Genomic DNA, 17405 nt, shown 5'->3' with positions numbered 1-17405 from the left:
ACCTAATTGCTATAAGAATATGATTTTCTAAACACTATAAAAAGCCCAATAAGTCTCATTACTCTTTAGAATACTTGAGAGACTTTTTGGGGGCTATTGGTAAGGGTTTTGAGAGGAAAAACTAATCAAATCTCAAGATCAATTGGTCATTTGGCTCTCTTGTGATTGGAACGAGTTGAAGATACTAAGAGGAGATTAAATAATGTGTGCCCACTCGCACTTTAATCATGAAAAATATAATTACAAATAAGACCAATTGATTAAGGCTATTCTGATTGCTGTTTGGAACGCTTTGATTTGTCAGATGTGTTGTTCCCAAATTCTCCAAAAGTTTGATTTAGATCTTTAGTATTTATGTTATATAGCATCACGAACATGTCCTAAGTGGTTTTAGTATAAAAATTATAAAAATTTCGCTAGGCAACTTGTTGTCATATTTTCAACACCGACACGTCATACCCTCCGAATCTACCGGACTCCAATAACAAGTAACTGGATAACTTAGTGAAAAATCAAGTTGTTGGTTTCCAGAACAATTTAGGATGCGAGAGTGTGATAATCCATATCAAGTACAAACAAAAATTTGCACAAAACTTTTGATCAACACTATATATAATAATCCAAGTGTTCCGGTTCTCTTATCAACGCTATAAATTATAATCCCAGTCTTCCAGTTCTCAGATCACTAAAAATATTCCTTCTCTACTCCTTGGTTCTACGAAGACTATGTGTGTGGGCACAACTTCAAATCAAAATGGGACTAGCGCTCAACTCACCAGTCTCCTACTACCATCAACATATATGTCCATAGAAGGTTTGGGAATTGAAATAATTTTTCTTCTATTTTTCTCTCAGGTTACATGCCTATCGCCAGTATGTTATACGCCTATTAGGGGCATGGTCCACGCCCTTCATGGGTGTGTTTTACATCTACTATAGAGGATGGAGAGCAAAAAATTGTGTTCTCCAATTTTCTACTCCCACCTATTTATAGAATACCAATTAGAGTCCCACAGAGACTCTAATTTATCTCTATGATAAGGCGTTAGAAAATGGGTGATAAATCTTTATTTTAAATCTCATTTAAAATAAAGATAAATTCACATTTAATTTTAAAACAATTTTCTCCCTCCTACCATAGGAAAATTCGGCGACCACAGGACATTAGGGATAAATTTTATCTTAAATTTTTCCAAATAAATTTCTTTCATGTTTAACACTGAATAATTTTTTAACTAATTCGCCCCATTAAAAACTTTTTCCGTTTTAATGTTGCTCAATTTAATATTTTTTCTATTGAATGTAATTTTAAGGAAACAATGGAAAAAAAACATAAACTATAAATTTTTTTAAAAAAAAATTAAAAATTAGGACATGCATATCGAAAAATAAAAAATATTAAATACACAATAAAAAAATATGAAATACGCATGCGTGGAGTGCGTGTTTACAACCAGTAATTAAATAAAAAAAGAAAAGCAACGAAAAATAAAGAACACCTAATTTGTCCGGGTCCCTATGAGTATTTTAATTGTATAACATTTGAGGAGGTAAAATCCTTTATCTTATGCTAGTTTTAGTGATGGAAACTCTTCTCTTTTTTTTCATAAATTTTAAGTGCATTGTTATGTTTTTAAAAAGTTTTTACAGTTAAAAAGTGCCATCGCAAGTGAATTCGGTTAAAAGAATGTCACTGTAATGGCACTTATTCTATTGAACAAAATAGCAAATGAAAGGAAAACCACCTTCTAAAAGGTAGACGGGTTTTAGAAAACACCGACATTTTCAAAATCCAAACCCAGCGGCTTTATCCAAAACCCGGATGGGAAAAGTCAATGGGAATTTGGTCATTTCGTGAGTAACTGAGTAAGAAACCAGCTTGACAAGCACAATAACAAACTAGGAAGTCCCATTATTCTTTAGATTATTTAAGACTTTTTGGGGCTATTGGTAAGGGTTCTGAGAGAAAAAACTAATCAAATCTCAAGATTAATTTCTCATTTGACTCTCTTGTGATTGAAACGAGTTGAAGATACTAAGAAGAAATTAAACGATGTGTGTCCACTCGCACTTTAATCGTGAAAAAGATAATAACAAACAAGACTAATTGATTAAGGCTAGTCTGATTGCTGTTTGGAACGCTTTAATTTAGTAAACGTGTTGTTCCCAAATTCTCCAAAAGTTTGATTTAGATATTTAGTAATTATGTTATATGGCATCATGAACATGTCCTAAGTGGTTTCAGTATAAAAATTATAAAAATTTCACCGGGCAACTTATTGTCATATTTTCAACACTGACACGTCATACCCTCCGAATCTACCGGACTCCAATAACAAGTAACTGGATAACTTAGGGAACAATCAAGTTGTTGGTTTCCAAAACAATTTAGGATGCGAAAGCTTGATAATCCAGATCAAGTACAAACAAAACTTGATCAACGCTATAAATTATAATCCAAGTATTCCGGTTCTCAGATCACTAAAAATCTGCTTTGTCTACTCCTTGGTTCTACGAAGACTATGTGTGTAGGCACAACTTGAAATCAAAACGGGACTAGCGCTCAACTCACTAATCTCCCACTACCATCAACATATGCTATAAAAGGTCTGGGAATTAGAATAATTTTTCTTCTATTTTTTTCTCAGGTTACATGCCTATCGCTAGTATGTTATACGCCTATCAGAGGCATGGTCCACACCTGTCATTGGTGTGTTATACACCTACTATAGAGGATGGAGAGCAAAAAATTGTCCTATTTATAGAATACCAATTAGAGTCCCACATAAACTCTAATTTATCTCTATGACACAAGGCGTCAGAAAATGGGTGATAAATCTTTATTTTAAATCTCATTTAAAATAAATATAAATTCTCATTTAATTTTAAAACAATTTTCTCCCTCCTACCGGTAGGAAAATTCGGCCACCACAAGGTATTAGAGATAAATTTTATCTTAAATTTTTCTAAATAAATTTCTTTCATGTTTAACACTGAATAATTTTTTTTGACTAATTCGCCCCATTTAAAACTTCTTTTCATTTTAATGTTGCTCCATTTAATATTTTTTCTACTGAATTTAATTTTACGGAAACAATGAAAAAAGAAACCATAAATTATAAAATTTTCAAAAAAAAAAAAATTAGGACAAGCATATCAAAAAATAAAAAATATTAAATACACAATAAAAAATATTAAATACGCACGCGTGGAGCGCGTGTTTACAACTAGTAATTAAATAAATAAATAAAAAAGAAAAGCAACGAAAAATAAAGAACACCTAATTTGTGCGGGTCCCTATGAGTATTTTAATTGTATAACATTGGAGGTGGTAAAATCCTTATCTTATGCTAGTTTTAGTGATGGAGACTCTTCTCTTTCTTTTTAAAAAGTTTTTACAGTTAAAAATAGTGCCATCGCAAGTGAATTAGGTCAAAAGAATGCCACCGTAATGTCACTTATTCTATTGAACAAAGTAACAAATGAAAGGAAAACCACCTTCTAAAAGGTAGATGGGTTTTAGAAAAACACCGACAATATCAAAATCTAAACCCAGCGGCTTTATCCAAAACCCGGATGGGAAAAGTCAATGGGAATTTGGTCATTTCGTGAGGAATTGAGTGACCAGCTTGACACGCACAATAACAAACTAGGTCCCTTTCCCAAAACCAGGGGTTTCGTTAACCGCCGGTTTCATCTCAATCTAAGGGGCGGCCACACCAGGAATACTACCCCAAAAAAAAAACATATGCGAAATTGCAATGGCAAATAATAGGCTTCTTTTAAATTGATTTCATTTTTATTTTTCACTTTTTTAAAAAAAAAAATAAAAATATTTTTAAAATAGTATTTGATATAATAATGAGTTTTTTTTTACACTGAAAATAATCGTTTAATAAAATTATTAAATGTATTTTTAAAAATAATATTAAAAACATTTTTATTTATATTTTTATAAAAAAATAAAATTATTTTAAAACGAGCATAGTTTGTTTTTTTATTTTTTTTTATAAGTTTTTCCCAAAACAGTTTCCCATATCCAACTTCTCTTTGGCCCCTAGTTTTGGCGTTCTCTGTCTCTGTTTCCTCCCACTCTATATTATGTCATCTCCCCACCACTTCCCTTTTCCACTGCTGTTAATTTCCTCGAGCACTCAGAAAGTTTTTTCTTCCATTCTTTCCACATTTCAAACATACCCATTTCCGCATTCCTATTTCTTCTTGATTATTTCCTAGTTTTTGTCACGCTTCCGCTACATATATCCGACATCTATCGATTTGGGGTTCTCGTCATTCTTGAAGTACATATTCTTATTATCTCAGAAAAAAAAAAGCAGCAAAAGTATACGATAATATTTGTTCTTGGTGAATAGTAATTTGTAGAAAATAAGGATATTAGATATTGATGGAGGGGTGTGAGAAGAGGGTGAGGCACGTGAGCAGGATCGGATACGCGAAGAAGGTGATTGGGAAGAGAAAATGCAAATCGAGAAGGATAAAGAGGGTTGAAGTGCCTCCTAAAGTCTCCGTGACGCTTCAAGATCTCTTCTTTTCTTGCCGACAAGTTTTCAAAGGCCCTGGCACGGTTCCTTTGCCTAACGACGTGCTGAAGATTTGTCGCATCCTTGGTATGTTATCAAATATCAACCTAATTATTTTCATTTTTAATTTTACCCATCAGAAAACTTCTGTTTTTATAATTAGTACATCCTTAAATATTAACACGTCAATCACGTGTTTCTATAGGGGTTGCACCAGACATATATAATTTCAGATTTATTTTTTTTTTAATTTTTTTTATAAATTTGGCACCAGTGCATTATGTAATATAGGACTTATAATCGATTTTATCGAATATATGTATCTGAACCTCGGAGGACATTGTCGTTATACAGATCTATATAACGAAGTGTTTTTACAGTTGTTTTCTTATGATCTGCATTAGTAGGCTAACAACTGGTTGAAAGAACAAAGAGTGACCAATTAATTATGTAATTAGTCTCTTTAATCTTATCCACACATCCACATATTTTTGAAACTCGTGTAGATCTAGTTCTCGAATTGGGAATTCATCAGATAGTGATTCCTTTGTTCACAAGATGCATTTTCCATTTTCTTTAGTTAATTTTGTCTGTTAACTAAAATATTGTATAATATCTTGTAAGAGTTTAGAGACTATTTAAAAAATAATAAAAAAAAAATCCGCGTTCCTTCCCACACTAACATTACGAAAAACGAGAAATGGAGGGAGTTTTTCCTAGCAACAGGTCAGGTTATGGGAAGCAGAAGTCACGCTGCTACGGCAGATCCATTGTTATATATATATATATATATATATATATATATAATATTGTATGATATTTTGTATGATATTTTTGAGACTATTTAAAAAAAAAAATTCCAATAAGGGCAGAATCGGGATTGTGTTCTTTCTTTTTTTTTTTTTTTTTTCTTTGAAAGAAGAAGAAACAGTTGCGTTATTTTATTTATGTCGGTATGATTTTAAAATATTTATTGTTATTATTATTAGCATTATCATGGTGATGCAGTTATACGTGGTAGTATATTAAAACGACCACGTATCAGTGGGATATATCGAGTTCATTCTTACTTTAATTCTTTATTTATTTATTTTTGCAAACATGCTTTTATTTTATTCAGTCTCTTTAACAAGCTAGCATTGTGTACTAGTGTAATGTGCATTTCCAGAATGCGTGTAATATCGTTAATGTTTTATTGTCTCTTTTTGTGACTAATAATAAGCCTTTTTTCATGATATGGTTTGCATAGAGAAAATGAAAGCAGAAGACGTTGGACTCAGTAGCGATCTACAGTTCTTCAAGCCCAACAGTATTGTCCCCAAGGGGACTCCGCCTAGAGTCACATACACAACAATATACAAATGCATAGATTTTTCGGTAAGCCCCAAACTGATAAAAAGTGGATCACCCCTTTCTTCCTTTCTTCTTTTTTTTTTTTTAATTTTTTTATTTTTATAATCTGTATATTCATATGTCTAATAATATCAGTTATCATCTCTCGTCATTTTTTTAAATACAATTATCGACATGTGTACGTTTGTCTAATAATATCAGCTATCATCTCTCGTCATTTTTTTAAATACAATTATCGACACGTGTATGTTTGTCTAATAATATCAGCTATCATCTCTCGTCATTTTTTTTAAATACAATTATCGACACACGTATATTTGTATAATAATATCAGTTATCCTTTCTCGTCTTTTTTTTTTAAATACAATTATCGACACATGTACGTTTGTCTAATAACATCAGTTATTTTCTCTCGTCATTTTTTTTTAAATACAATTATCGACAGGTGTACTGTTTTTCCGCAGTTATGTCTATTCTTCCTTCCGGCGAATGGTGTCATTCCACTCCATAACCATCCGGGAATGACTGTCTTTTCAAAGCTTTTGTTAGGGACGATGCACATCAAATCGTATGATTGGGTTGATCATCACGCTTCAGCAATTAGTAAAGATGACTCTTCGCAATCTTCGTCTCAACGTGAGTATGCAGCTCATAATTCTCTTTACAATCCATATTCAATTCGTTCAACAATCTCTTGGGTTTATATAGTAATATAATAATTTTTTATTTTTCAAAAATATTTTAAGAATAGCAAAGTTATATAGAACTTATTGTAGCGATATTAGACGACTTATTTCAAACTTCGTCTCAACATGCATGTGTAGGCTCATAATTCTCTTTCCATTCCCATATTAGCAATATTTTTTAATTGAATAATTATTATTTGAATTATATTGATTATAGCTATTTGTAAATCATTATTAATGATTTTTTTTTTTTTTTTTTTTTTTTTTTGTGGGCAGTGAGATTAGCGAAGTTGAAAACTGATAACGTGTTCACAGCACCTTGCAATACGTCTGTATTGTACCCAACAACAGGAGGAAATATCCATGCTTTTACAGCCATAACTCCATGTGCAGTACTTGATGTGCTTGGACCACCTTATTCCACTGAAGACGGTCGAGACTGCACTTATTACAAAGATTATCCCCATTCTTCCTATTCCAGTAAGTATTATTCTATAATTATACATTTCTTTCCTATATTTTTACTATTTCTAATATTAATGCCGACAGTATTATACACGCATATTTTGAAGTTCATCATTTTTTCAACCAGAGTTTTCTTGTAAAAACATATATAGTAATTTTGTGGTAATTTAGAATAATTGGCGTGTGAGTTTAATTAAAAAAAAGGCTTATATTCTTTTGACGCATTGGGTAACAAATATTGTAATTAATTAAGATATCACAAGTTCGGCAAAACGGCTGAAATAATTCTTGAAATGAATTATACAACGCAGATGGAGAGAATAAATTGGAGGAGGGAGCAAGTTATGGATGGTTGGAAGAGATTGAGATGCCAGAGAATTCACAAATGGACTGGATTGAATATTTAGGTCCACAGATATATGGAGACGAAAAATATTTAGCTGATCGAAATTATATGTACTGCTAAATTTTGTTTAACTCAGCAAAACGATATGAACGATCGATCCTAAATGTAATTTCATGATATATATTTCCCGGCCACTTAAATATATATATATATATATTTATTGTATCTCTTAATTCATTTTTCATTCATTTTTTGTTTTTTTTATTTGTTTTTTTGGCCTTCTTCAACATCTAGCTTGTCTTCTGTATAGTGAAAAAGTACTTTAACTCTCTTTTATTTTGTTGAATATACTTCCACTCTCTTCCAGATGAACGTTAATGATGATTAAAAAAAAAAAAAGTTGAGAGACTGAACTTGCTCACTTCTACAATAAAGGAGACAGGTATAATGTTAGCAGGTAATAAAAATAAACAAAAAAAAAAAAAAAGCAGAATGCAATTAGCAAGTAATAAAAATAAACCAAAAAAAAAAAAGCAGAAAGCGAACGGTAAAGAGACAAATAAATTAAATGAATAAATAAGGTGATATTTTCTGATTTTTCTTTGCAAATAAAATGAATAAAAAGGAGAGACTTATGTGTGAAAAGAATTCAATAATAAAAGTGGCAAGGCAGTAAGAATTCCTGTCCGTTGTTCCCAATCCACGTTTTGATTTATAAATTTAAGAAAAATATTTGAATGGAATAAATCCTCACATTAATTACACAAAGATTATTAATTCTTATGAGTTAATCTTAAATCGACACTACTAAAAACGCGGGAATAGATAGATGACTAACGATTTTTCATTAAAACATCATCTAATAATGTCTAAAAATCAAAAGTTTTGCTGTCTAAATGACGGTTTTGTCACACCCCGAAAATGGGGAACGCGACTAATGAAAATGAAGCATAAAATAAACCTGAAATAATACTCTAAATCCGTACAAACAAGACCGACTACATAATAACAATAAAATGACCGCCTCGAGAGGGCTTAAAAGTCCATAAATAGTAAAAACAGTCTCAATACGAAATTCTATACAAGATCGGGGACTAGTGGTACAGTACAATTTTTTTTACAACAGTTACAGAAACTTAATTAATCTTATACCTCAAGCCAACGTATAGAAAACTCTATGAGAAACTAGTACCGGTCAACAACATTAAGCCAAATCGTTATCTCACAGTCCACACAACCTGGGAGGGGGAAATTTAAAACACTAAAATGTGAGTGAAATCCCAATAGAATTTGTAAATAACAAGTGTAAATAAATAGAAAAGAAAATAGTTAAGCGAATAAATAACAAATAAAGAAAAAATAAACATTTCAACCATAAAACTCATTTAGGTATATTATATCTTCGTTTTTACTATTTCATGGCCAACCACTATATGAGTGGTCCCGACCGGATTCTGGGTTTTCATCCCAAGGATGTAATCTCTATATCCCAATCATATCAGGCCGACATAGTCAAAGAATTCAAGCCTTCAGGTACATAATTTTAAATCCAAAACATTTCAAATAACATTGAAAACTATTCGAAAATGTGTACGATATCAAAATAATTCAACATGGTTACTTAAACCATGGTTTTATCAATATTTAACACAACCAACATAAATTTTCTGAAATAATGGTACATCAGGCTTGTCTCCAAACCGAACCATTATCATATGATTTCAAGTTCTCCAGGATGTTGTCAAGGAGGATCGTTTTTCCCAAGTTTTCGATTTCACTCAAAACGTTCCAGACATCGATAAATCATATATATGCAGTAGAAAGTCCATATTTTCATGCCATAATAACAATTTCTCATGCCAAGTCTTAGATCTCATACCAAACTAATCAAAAGTTTACGTTTTCACTAGACTATTTCTAGTCTACCACAAAAAATATCATATATAGAACATAAAAACGCAACCGTAACATGCTCACATCACATATTAGAAAAATCACACTTCTCGATGCAAACAACCTATTCAACATGTTATATGCCTACACGACATCAACACAAACTTCCAAGTTGAGTTTTGATCACTCTACAAAATAGAGTTATTTCACCACTTTTTGTGCATTTAGTTAGACTATGTTCTTGAGTTTTAAATCTTATTATTTTAATTTTATATAGTTTAATTTAAATCATTTTACTTTGATTTTATTAAAATTTATTTTATTTTAGTCAGATTTTACTTTTTTTACTTAGTTTGGTATTAATTTTATTTTGTTATTAATAAATTTTCCTTCCAAAAAATTATTCATTCTTGATGTGAAAATTGCAAGGGCACAATATCGCATACAAGTAACAAAGTGATGAGAAAGTATCATTCCCACAAGGATTGTGTTAATTTTATTTAATTACCGAAATTGGTTAACTTTAAAAGTATTTAAAGAACCGAAAATAAAATTGAATAATAATAAAAACACAATACAAATAAAAACTTAAATAAATTAAAGACTCAAATAAATGAAAGACTAGGGCATCCGATTTCACTAAAACTAATATAATTTAATTCATTATCCTTACAAACAACGTCTATTATTCATGTGTTAAAACGAGTAACTCTAAATTATTTAAAAGTCATTCTTCGAATGCTACCAAACACATTCCTAGCATGTAAACTCACTATCTCTTTATGTGAATTTCACCACCCTAAAAATTCATTGCACTTTCTGGTTCTCTCGATGTCGCGCGCACCTTACAGTTTCTCTCATAAGAAGTTATTCCTGAATATCTCCTTCTCAGGTTTCAATCTAGGTCTTCTAAACAATTCAAATATTGACCAGATAAATGAAAGCATTAAGCACAGTAAAAGAAACAACAATCGTGAACAAAAGACTTACTAAATTAATTCATTGAAAGCAAAAGTAAATTAAATTAAATTAAAATATAATTAAAATAGAATTGGAAATCTCATAACCCTGACAAAAGAAAATTAAAACATTAAAATAAAAATAAAATAAATCAAGGATTCTAATATCTCAATTCATAAAAATAGAAAGAATGAAAAATTAGAGTGAAAAACATGTGCAGAGGTGTCATAATTCTCCAAATTTGACTCTTCAATCTTCAATCTCCCTTGCTCTTGATTTTCAAAATATTTTCTCCCTCACAAATCCTAATCCAAAAATTAAAATCCTAAATAAAATAAATCTAGAAAGTGACCCCAAAATCACCAAAATAATTTCCCCTAATTTTTCTCGATTAGCTCTTTCAATGGGGCTGTGGAATAATCATTGAATGCTAAGGGGGGATCTCCTTTTCTGAAGCGGCTGCGTGGCTTTTATAAGCCTCCAAATCACGTAGGCACATAGGGAAAACACAGCACAAAGTAGGGCTTCTCAATGCGCAGCCATATGGCGGAAGCCTATTGGGCCCAGGCTAAGTGGGCCTGGCTTTGGATGACGTGGCACATGTAGAGGCAGCTGATGATGTGTGAGCAGGCTGTGCGTGGGAGATTTTCTTATCCGGACCTTATTTTAAGTTCCAAATTAGCTTTATTTCGCCCAGCTCACCACTAATGTAAACTAATTTAAACTAACATATCACCGACGATGAGTCCGTTTGGTATCTAGATTCATTTTTTGATTTGAATTATGGTTCGTAGTTCGTTACAGTATTTTCTCTCATAAAAAATATACGTAAATTGAAAATGATTCTAAACACATAGTTTGAATTTATGAACTAAACGCTACCGCTTTATTAAGCTTGTAATGTCCGCCTTGAAACAAAGTTGGATATAGAAAAATTTTTAGCTCAAATCACCCTTCGAAGCACATTAATCACTTTAGAACCGCTATAGAGCTCAATTATCCCTTTTAAGTAATAACTCCAAACTTATTTTCAACATTCTTTTATCAATCCAAAAATTCTTTTTCAATTGTCTCCGACCCCCAAACTTAAAATCAACATTATCCTCAATGTTTTGAAAAGAAAGAACATAGAGGGTAGAAAGACAACATCTCTAACCAATGAAGGTGCCTCGAAGCGTAGAGTTTTGTTTTGTTTTTTTTTCTCAATCTGGTGCCATAGCTTTGGCTTTCCAGTGCTACAGCGGCCTTTAATACGACCCACCAGCACCACGGCCTTGCCTTTCTGGCGCCGCTCCACTAGTGTATTTTTTTTTTGCACTTCAAACATCCCGAAAACCTTCAAAACTCCACCCTTCCTCCCTTGCTCAGCATAGCTAAAAATATTTTCTTTAAAGTGACCAACATGCTTATCGTGTGAGGGACGAGAAATTTGGAAGTAATTCGAAAGGCTAGGCTTAAATAGTGGGTAACAAAGAAAAGATAAAATTTGGCTCAACGGGATATACTATAGATAAAAATATATCCTGGTAGGCTCGAAAAGTTCAAACGATCTAAAGATGACATAAATAATTTCCTTGATAATATGTAGTATAGGATTTCGTCTCGAGAAAGACTCAAACATATTCTAAGACTTGTGAGATCGAGAAAAATCACATATTCACATAAGCATTCTCTAAATTAACATGCACTTCAAAGTTCAAGGCATGGTGCTCAAATTAGGAACAATCACAATCAAAATAAAACTCACTCTAAAATTTAAACACACACCTAGATAAAATTAACACTTTTCCAAAAGCTGTAAAAAAATATTAGCCATAGTCTCATCATCGGAATGGAAATCACCAAAAGCATCCCAAATCATCTCAATTTATTAAAATAAAAAAAAAAACTATTTTTTTTTTCATTTTTTTGTTTTTTTAAAACAAAGAAAAAGTTTCACCCCCTAAACTCAATAGGCACATATCCTCAAAAGTGTAAGCAATCAAGACAATAAAGAAATGTTAAGAAACTCCCCTATTTTGTGCTTAGACTTGGCGCATGATAACTCCCTTAAACTCGCAAAATCAGTTCGAAAACCTGCAACTTCAGTCCCAAATCAAGATATCTCAAGGGACAACCACTAGATCCAGGTTCTAGGCACTAAATCAAGTCCAAAGAATCCAAGATCTCCAATTTCTACCATAGTTTTACTCAAAATCCATCAAAATCCATTTTGAACCAAAATAAGTTTTAAAATCTGAAAACTTGAGATTCAAGAGAGGTTCTTTCAGTAATCTTACCTCGAATCCTTCTCTTGACGTTAAAAACTCTTTGAAATTCCTCTTTGGTTCGAATCCGGTTTGGGAGAGTGAGAGTAAGTGAGAGAACGAGAGAGTGAGGGTGAGAATGAGAGAGAGTGTGCTCGGGAAGGAAAAGGAAAAGGAAGAAAAGAAAAGAAAAGAAAAGAAAAGAAAAGAAAGGAAAAGAAAAAAAGACAGGTGGCACAAACTTAAAAGACAGTCCAAAAATGTGCCCATACACACTTCTAGCAAAAATATAAATACTGAGAATATTTAAATACTTAGAATTTTTCAAATTTACACGTCAGAAACATTTATTAATTAATAACCAATTAATTACTTCAGATTAGGCACACTAATAAATCTCAATTACCTTAATTAATCACATTTAATTCTCCGGGGTGTTACATGTCCACACCACGAGAGTCCAATTTCGCTAAGGTTTGCACGAAAACGCATCCGAAGGGTTCTTGTTCTTCTTTTCTTGAGGCTTTATTTCTTATAGAGGCTCAAATTCCCTTAACAACATCTCTTGATGGTACCAATCATGACAAAAATTCACCATATCTCCTGTCTTTCACCGAAAGAGGTTATACCATAGCCCTCTTCAACCCAACTTCTAGTCGCTATGCTCAATCCCTTTAATGAAAAGTTGAAGTTGAAGCCACTTTGGAATATCATGTTGCGGAAACCTAACCAATAACTCATTATATCTCTCCCTAGCTTGATGAAGCAGTTCAGGGTTGTGTTGGGCGAAGATGGTGATGGCTTGTCCAATCTCCATCTCAGTCATCATTTTTTTTATTTTTTTTACATGCAAAATAAAATAAAAAAACTCGAAAAAGAAAATTAGAAGAAAAACAAAACAAAAAAAAAAGTTCAAATTAATCCTAGAGCTAATTGGTATCGATATTAATCAAAATTAAACAAACAATCAATGGCACTAAAAACTTGATGTGAAAATTGTAAATGCACAATATCGCATACAAGTAATAAAGTGATGAGAAAGTATTCCTCCTACGGGAATTGCGTTAATTTTATTTAGTTACCAAAATTGGTTAACTCTAAAATTATTTGAATAACCGAACATAAAATAGAAAAAAACAATAAAAACAAATTACAAATAAAAACTCAAATTTATTAAAGTCTCAAATAAATGAAATACTAGGGCATCCGATTTCACCAAAATTAATCTAATTTAATTCATTATCCTTACTAACATCACCTATTATTCATGTGTTAAACGAGTAACCCAAAATTATTTAATAGTCCTTCTCGTGATGCTATCAAACACATTCTTAATATGTAAACCCACTATCTGTTGATGTGAATTTCACTACCTTAAAAACTCATTACGCTTTCCGATTCTCGTAATTGTTCATGCAAGTCTTATTACTATCTCTCGATGTCGTACGCATCTTACAGTTTCTTCCACTAAAAGATATTCCTAAGGCCCCATTCATTTCGCCGATTCGAGTTTAGAATTCGTGTTTTGTTACAGTAAAAAGCTCTCAGAAACAGTCACATCTAACTTTTTTGCTACAGTAAAAAGCTCTTACATAACGTCACATCTCAACGCGAATTAAAAACTCGAATCGGCGAACTAAACGGGCCCAAATATCTCATTCTCAGGTTTCAATCTATGTCTTCTAAACAATTCAAGGGTCTTCTAAACCATAAAAATAAAAATAAATCAAATTAAGAGTTCTAACATCTCAATTCACAAAAATACAGAAAAAAAATAAATTGAAAAACCCGTGTGGAGGTGTCACAGTTCTCTAAGTTTGACTCTCCAATCTTCAATCTTCTATTCTTGATCTTTAAAATTTTTTCTCCCTCACAAATTTATATCCTAAATATAGAAATCCTAAATAAAATAAACCTAGAAGGTGATCCCAAAATCACCAATGTAATTTCCTTTAATTTTTCTCTATCAGCTCTTTCAATGGGGTTCTATCAGTATTTGGATAGTGTGTCGTGGAATAATCGTTGAATGCTCAAGGGGGGTCTCTTTCTCTTCTCGAGCGGCTGCGAGGCTTTTATAAGCCTCCAAATCACGTCAGCACATAAAGGAAAACACAACACAAGCTGTTCGGTTCGCTAATTTGAGTTTTTAATTCGAATTAAGACGTGATGTTGTATGAGAGCTTTTTACTGTAACAAAAAAATTAGATGTGATTATTTTTTAGAGTTTTTTACTGTAATAAAACTCGAATTCTAAACCCGAATCAGATAAAAGAACGGGACAAAGTTGGGCTTCTCAATGCCTGGCTACATGGCGGCAGCCTATTGGGCACAGGCTAAGTGGGGCTAGCTTTGGATGACGTGGCGCATGCAGAGGGTGCTGATGATGCGCGTGGAGTAGGCTGTGCGTGGGAGATTCTCTTATCCGGACCTTTTAGCTGATTTTAAGTCCCAAATTAGCTTTATTTTGCCCAGCTCACCTAATTTACCTACACAATTGGGATTAATAATTAGTTAAAGGGGAAACTAAATAAAATCAAAATAAAATGAAATAAAACTACGCTAAAAAGCAAACAAAAACAAATAAAACTCTTGAGAACAAAGTAAATTTAAATGTAAATATGAGCGAAAATAACTCAAGTTTATAAAAGTAATTAATTCTCATTGTATATTTAAATTTGGTGACAGGTGGGCTAAAAGATGTTATATTGGAGCAAAGTTGGGGTGAAAATATATATAAAAAAAGAGTAAAATTCGAATTTGGGATAAAGTTCAACAAATTCCACTGGTGAGAGTGCAGAAGGACACTATACTCGTAGTCTGAGCCGTTGAATTTTGCCCAGATCACAGTAGCCGCACGTGTGCTTCGTCCTGGACGCGCGGGCGCCACCTATCCGAAAGATAATCACTTGTCTCCCCGCGTGCTAGATCCACTGTTGTGGGCTTTAAAGCTCTCGGCGTGTGCCCTCAGCCTCAGCAAACAAAAGCTCGCCAAGTGTCCAACATCAGCCTCCAACCAGTGAACTCGTGCCACTTGTCAAGTGCAGTAACCCTAGTGCATGCTTTCCTTCGCTCTGCTGACGCCAAGGAATGAGGGAAATAAATCCCCTTCAGCCGCCTTTCTTCAAAGGAGAAGCCCGCGCTTTTTAAAGACGTGCACAAAAACCAAAAAAAGATGAGAGAAGTAAGAATAAGGCTTTTTTCAAGCCAATTTTAGGAGAGAAAAATAAATAAAAATAAAAATAAAAAAAATTGGGATTTTATTTCTAGTTTTAGATTTAGGTTTTATTTTCAATAAATCACCATGGAAAACATTTAGAGCCCGTTTGGTTGGATGATTCGTTATCTGATTCGAATTATGGTTAATGGTTCGCTATAGTATTTTTTCTCATAAAAAACACACGTAAATCAAAAATGATTCTAATCACATAATTCTAATCCATGAACCAAACGGGCTCTTATAAATCAAAAAATAGGAGAGGAGAAGAAGAACTTGGAGATTGTACCAACTTTAGAATGGTTTTTTTCATTCTTGTTCTCATCTTTTTATTTTTATAATTAAATGACGAAACCATTGATTTTAGCTTGTCTAATTTTAGTTATGGAGTAATTGTTTTCCTAGAGTTTTGATTTTGCCTAATTATGAAGGTTTGATTTATTTTAAGTGATTTTTCATTATTTATTTGTGTTGTCTCATGCTTCTAGTTTATTTGGCCAATGAATTAGATGATTTTGATGTATGAAACTGGATAGTTAGGGAAGATAATTTTATACCTTCGAATTCGATAGCACAACTTGATTTTAGCTTGTCTAATTTTAGTTATGGAGTAATTATTTTCCTATAGTTTTGATTTTGCCTAATTATGAAGGTTTGATTTATTTTAAGTGGTTTTTCATTATTTATTTGTGTTGTCTCATGCTTCTAGTTTATTTGGCCAATGAATTAGATGATTTTGATGTATGAAATTGGGTAGTTAGGGAAGATAATTTTATACCTTCAAATTCGATAGCACAACTTGAGTTATTTGAGTTCGAGAGGCTTAAAATACCTTTGTAGTCATTAGAAGAGCCAAAGCTTAATGAATGTTTAAATTACTTGATTTTTAATAGGGATATTGAAATAGCATTTTTTAGCATATTATCCAATTTGAGACTTGCGAGAAATAATTGGGTTAACTTAAGAGTTCTTAACTAATAAATTAGAAGACTCACTTAATAATAAATTAGTGCGGATTGATTATGGTGAAATTGATGCTCTAATATTTTTTCTTTTTTTTGAAACGGAGAATTTCATTTCACAAGAAACAAATTACACAAGACACAAATGGCTCCAAATACAAAGGATTTCGACCCTGAATCAATGATTGGATCCACCAGTAAAGACTAAAATCACACAGGGTGAATACAAGTACCAATACTCAAATGGGGAAAGACCTGCTCAACACATAAACTTCAAACTTGACCATTGCTCGTTAAACAGTACCAAACCAGTCAATGGGCTAGCCCAGTCGACCGAGACAAAAACCCACTTAACCGGGACAACCACACCACAATATAGAGGAAACTCTAGCCGAAAAATATACACCACACCGTTTACTAACGTACATAACGTACATACATACATATCATACCATATTTGAGGATCCTTTTTTTTACATACAAACATATATATATATATATATATATATAACATAGTCATAATAATGCAGAATATTTAAACTTTTAAAAGCTTACAAATCCTTAATCAAAACACGGAAATTCTAAAACTTAAAAGGAGAAAGGTGCTTGAAAGGGGTTCTTTAATTAAAAACATAATTTTGTGGAAATCGTATTGAAGCCATAAGGCCAATTCTCAAGAACCAATTCAAAGTTTGGCCACTACAAATCTTATCCCATATGTGCGTTCACTTCGATTCGC

The 17405-nt window shown here is 32.3% G+C and overlaps 1 protein-coding gene across 1 annotated transcript; it reads left to right on the top strand.

Moving 5' to 3' along the window:
* Nucleotides 1-4076: 4076 nt before the first annotated feature.
* On the top strand, nucleotides 4077-7605 carry LOC21396870 (plant cysteine oxidase 2). Its single transcript, XM_010090196.2, has 5 exons — nucleotides 4077-4628; nucleotides 5791-5918; nucleotides 6359-6530; nucleotides 6857-7060; nucleotides 7357-7605. Exons 1-5 carry the CDS (start codon nucleotides 4406-4408, stop codon nucleotides 7509-7511), a joined length of 882 nt encoding a protein of 293 aa, XP_010088498.1. The 5' UTR covers nucleotides 4077-4405; the 3' UTR covers nucleotides 7512-7605.
* The last annotated feature ends 9800 nt before the right edge of the window (nucleotides 7606-17405 follow it).

Source organism: Morus notabilis, unplaced genomic scaffold (assembly GCF_000414095.1).
Source record: "Morus notabilis unplaced genomic scaffold, ASM41409v2 Scaffold1, whole genome shotgun sequence".
NCBI classification, from domain to species: Eukaryota; Viridiplantae; Streptophyta; class Magnoliopsida; order Rosales; family Moraceae; genus Morus; species Morus notabilis.
This window is presented reverse-complemented; position numbering and strand designations above follow the sequence as displayed.

Coding starts and splice junctions, on each gene's coding strand:
- LOC21396870 (XM_010090196.2), top strand. CDS start 4,406: ATGGAGGGGTGTGAGAAGAGGGTGAGGCACGTGAGCAGGATCGGATAC. Junction 4,629..5,790: donor GAAGATTTGTCGCATCCTTG/GTATGTTATCAA, acceptor TGGTTTGCATAG/AGAAAATGAAAGCAGAAGAC. Junction 6,531..6,856: donor TTCGCAATCTTCGTCTCAAC/GTGAGTATGCAG, acceptor TTTTGTGGGCAG/TGAGATTAGCGAAGTTGAAA.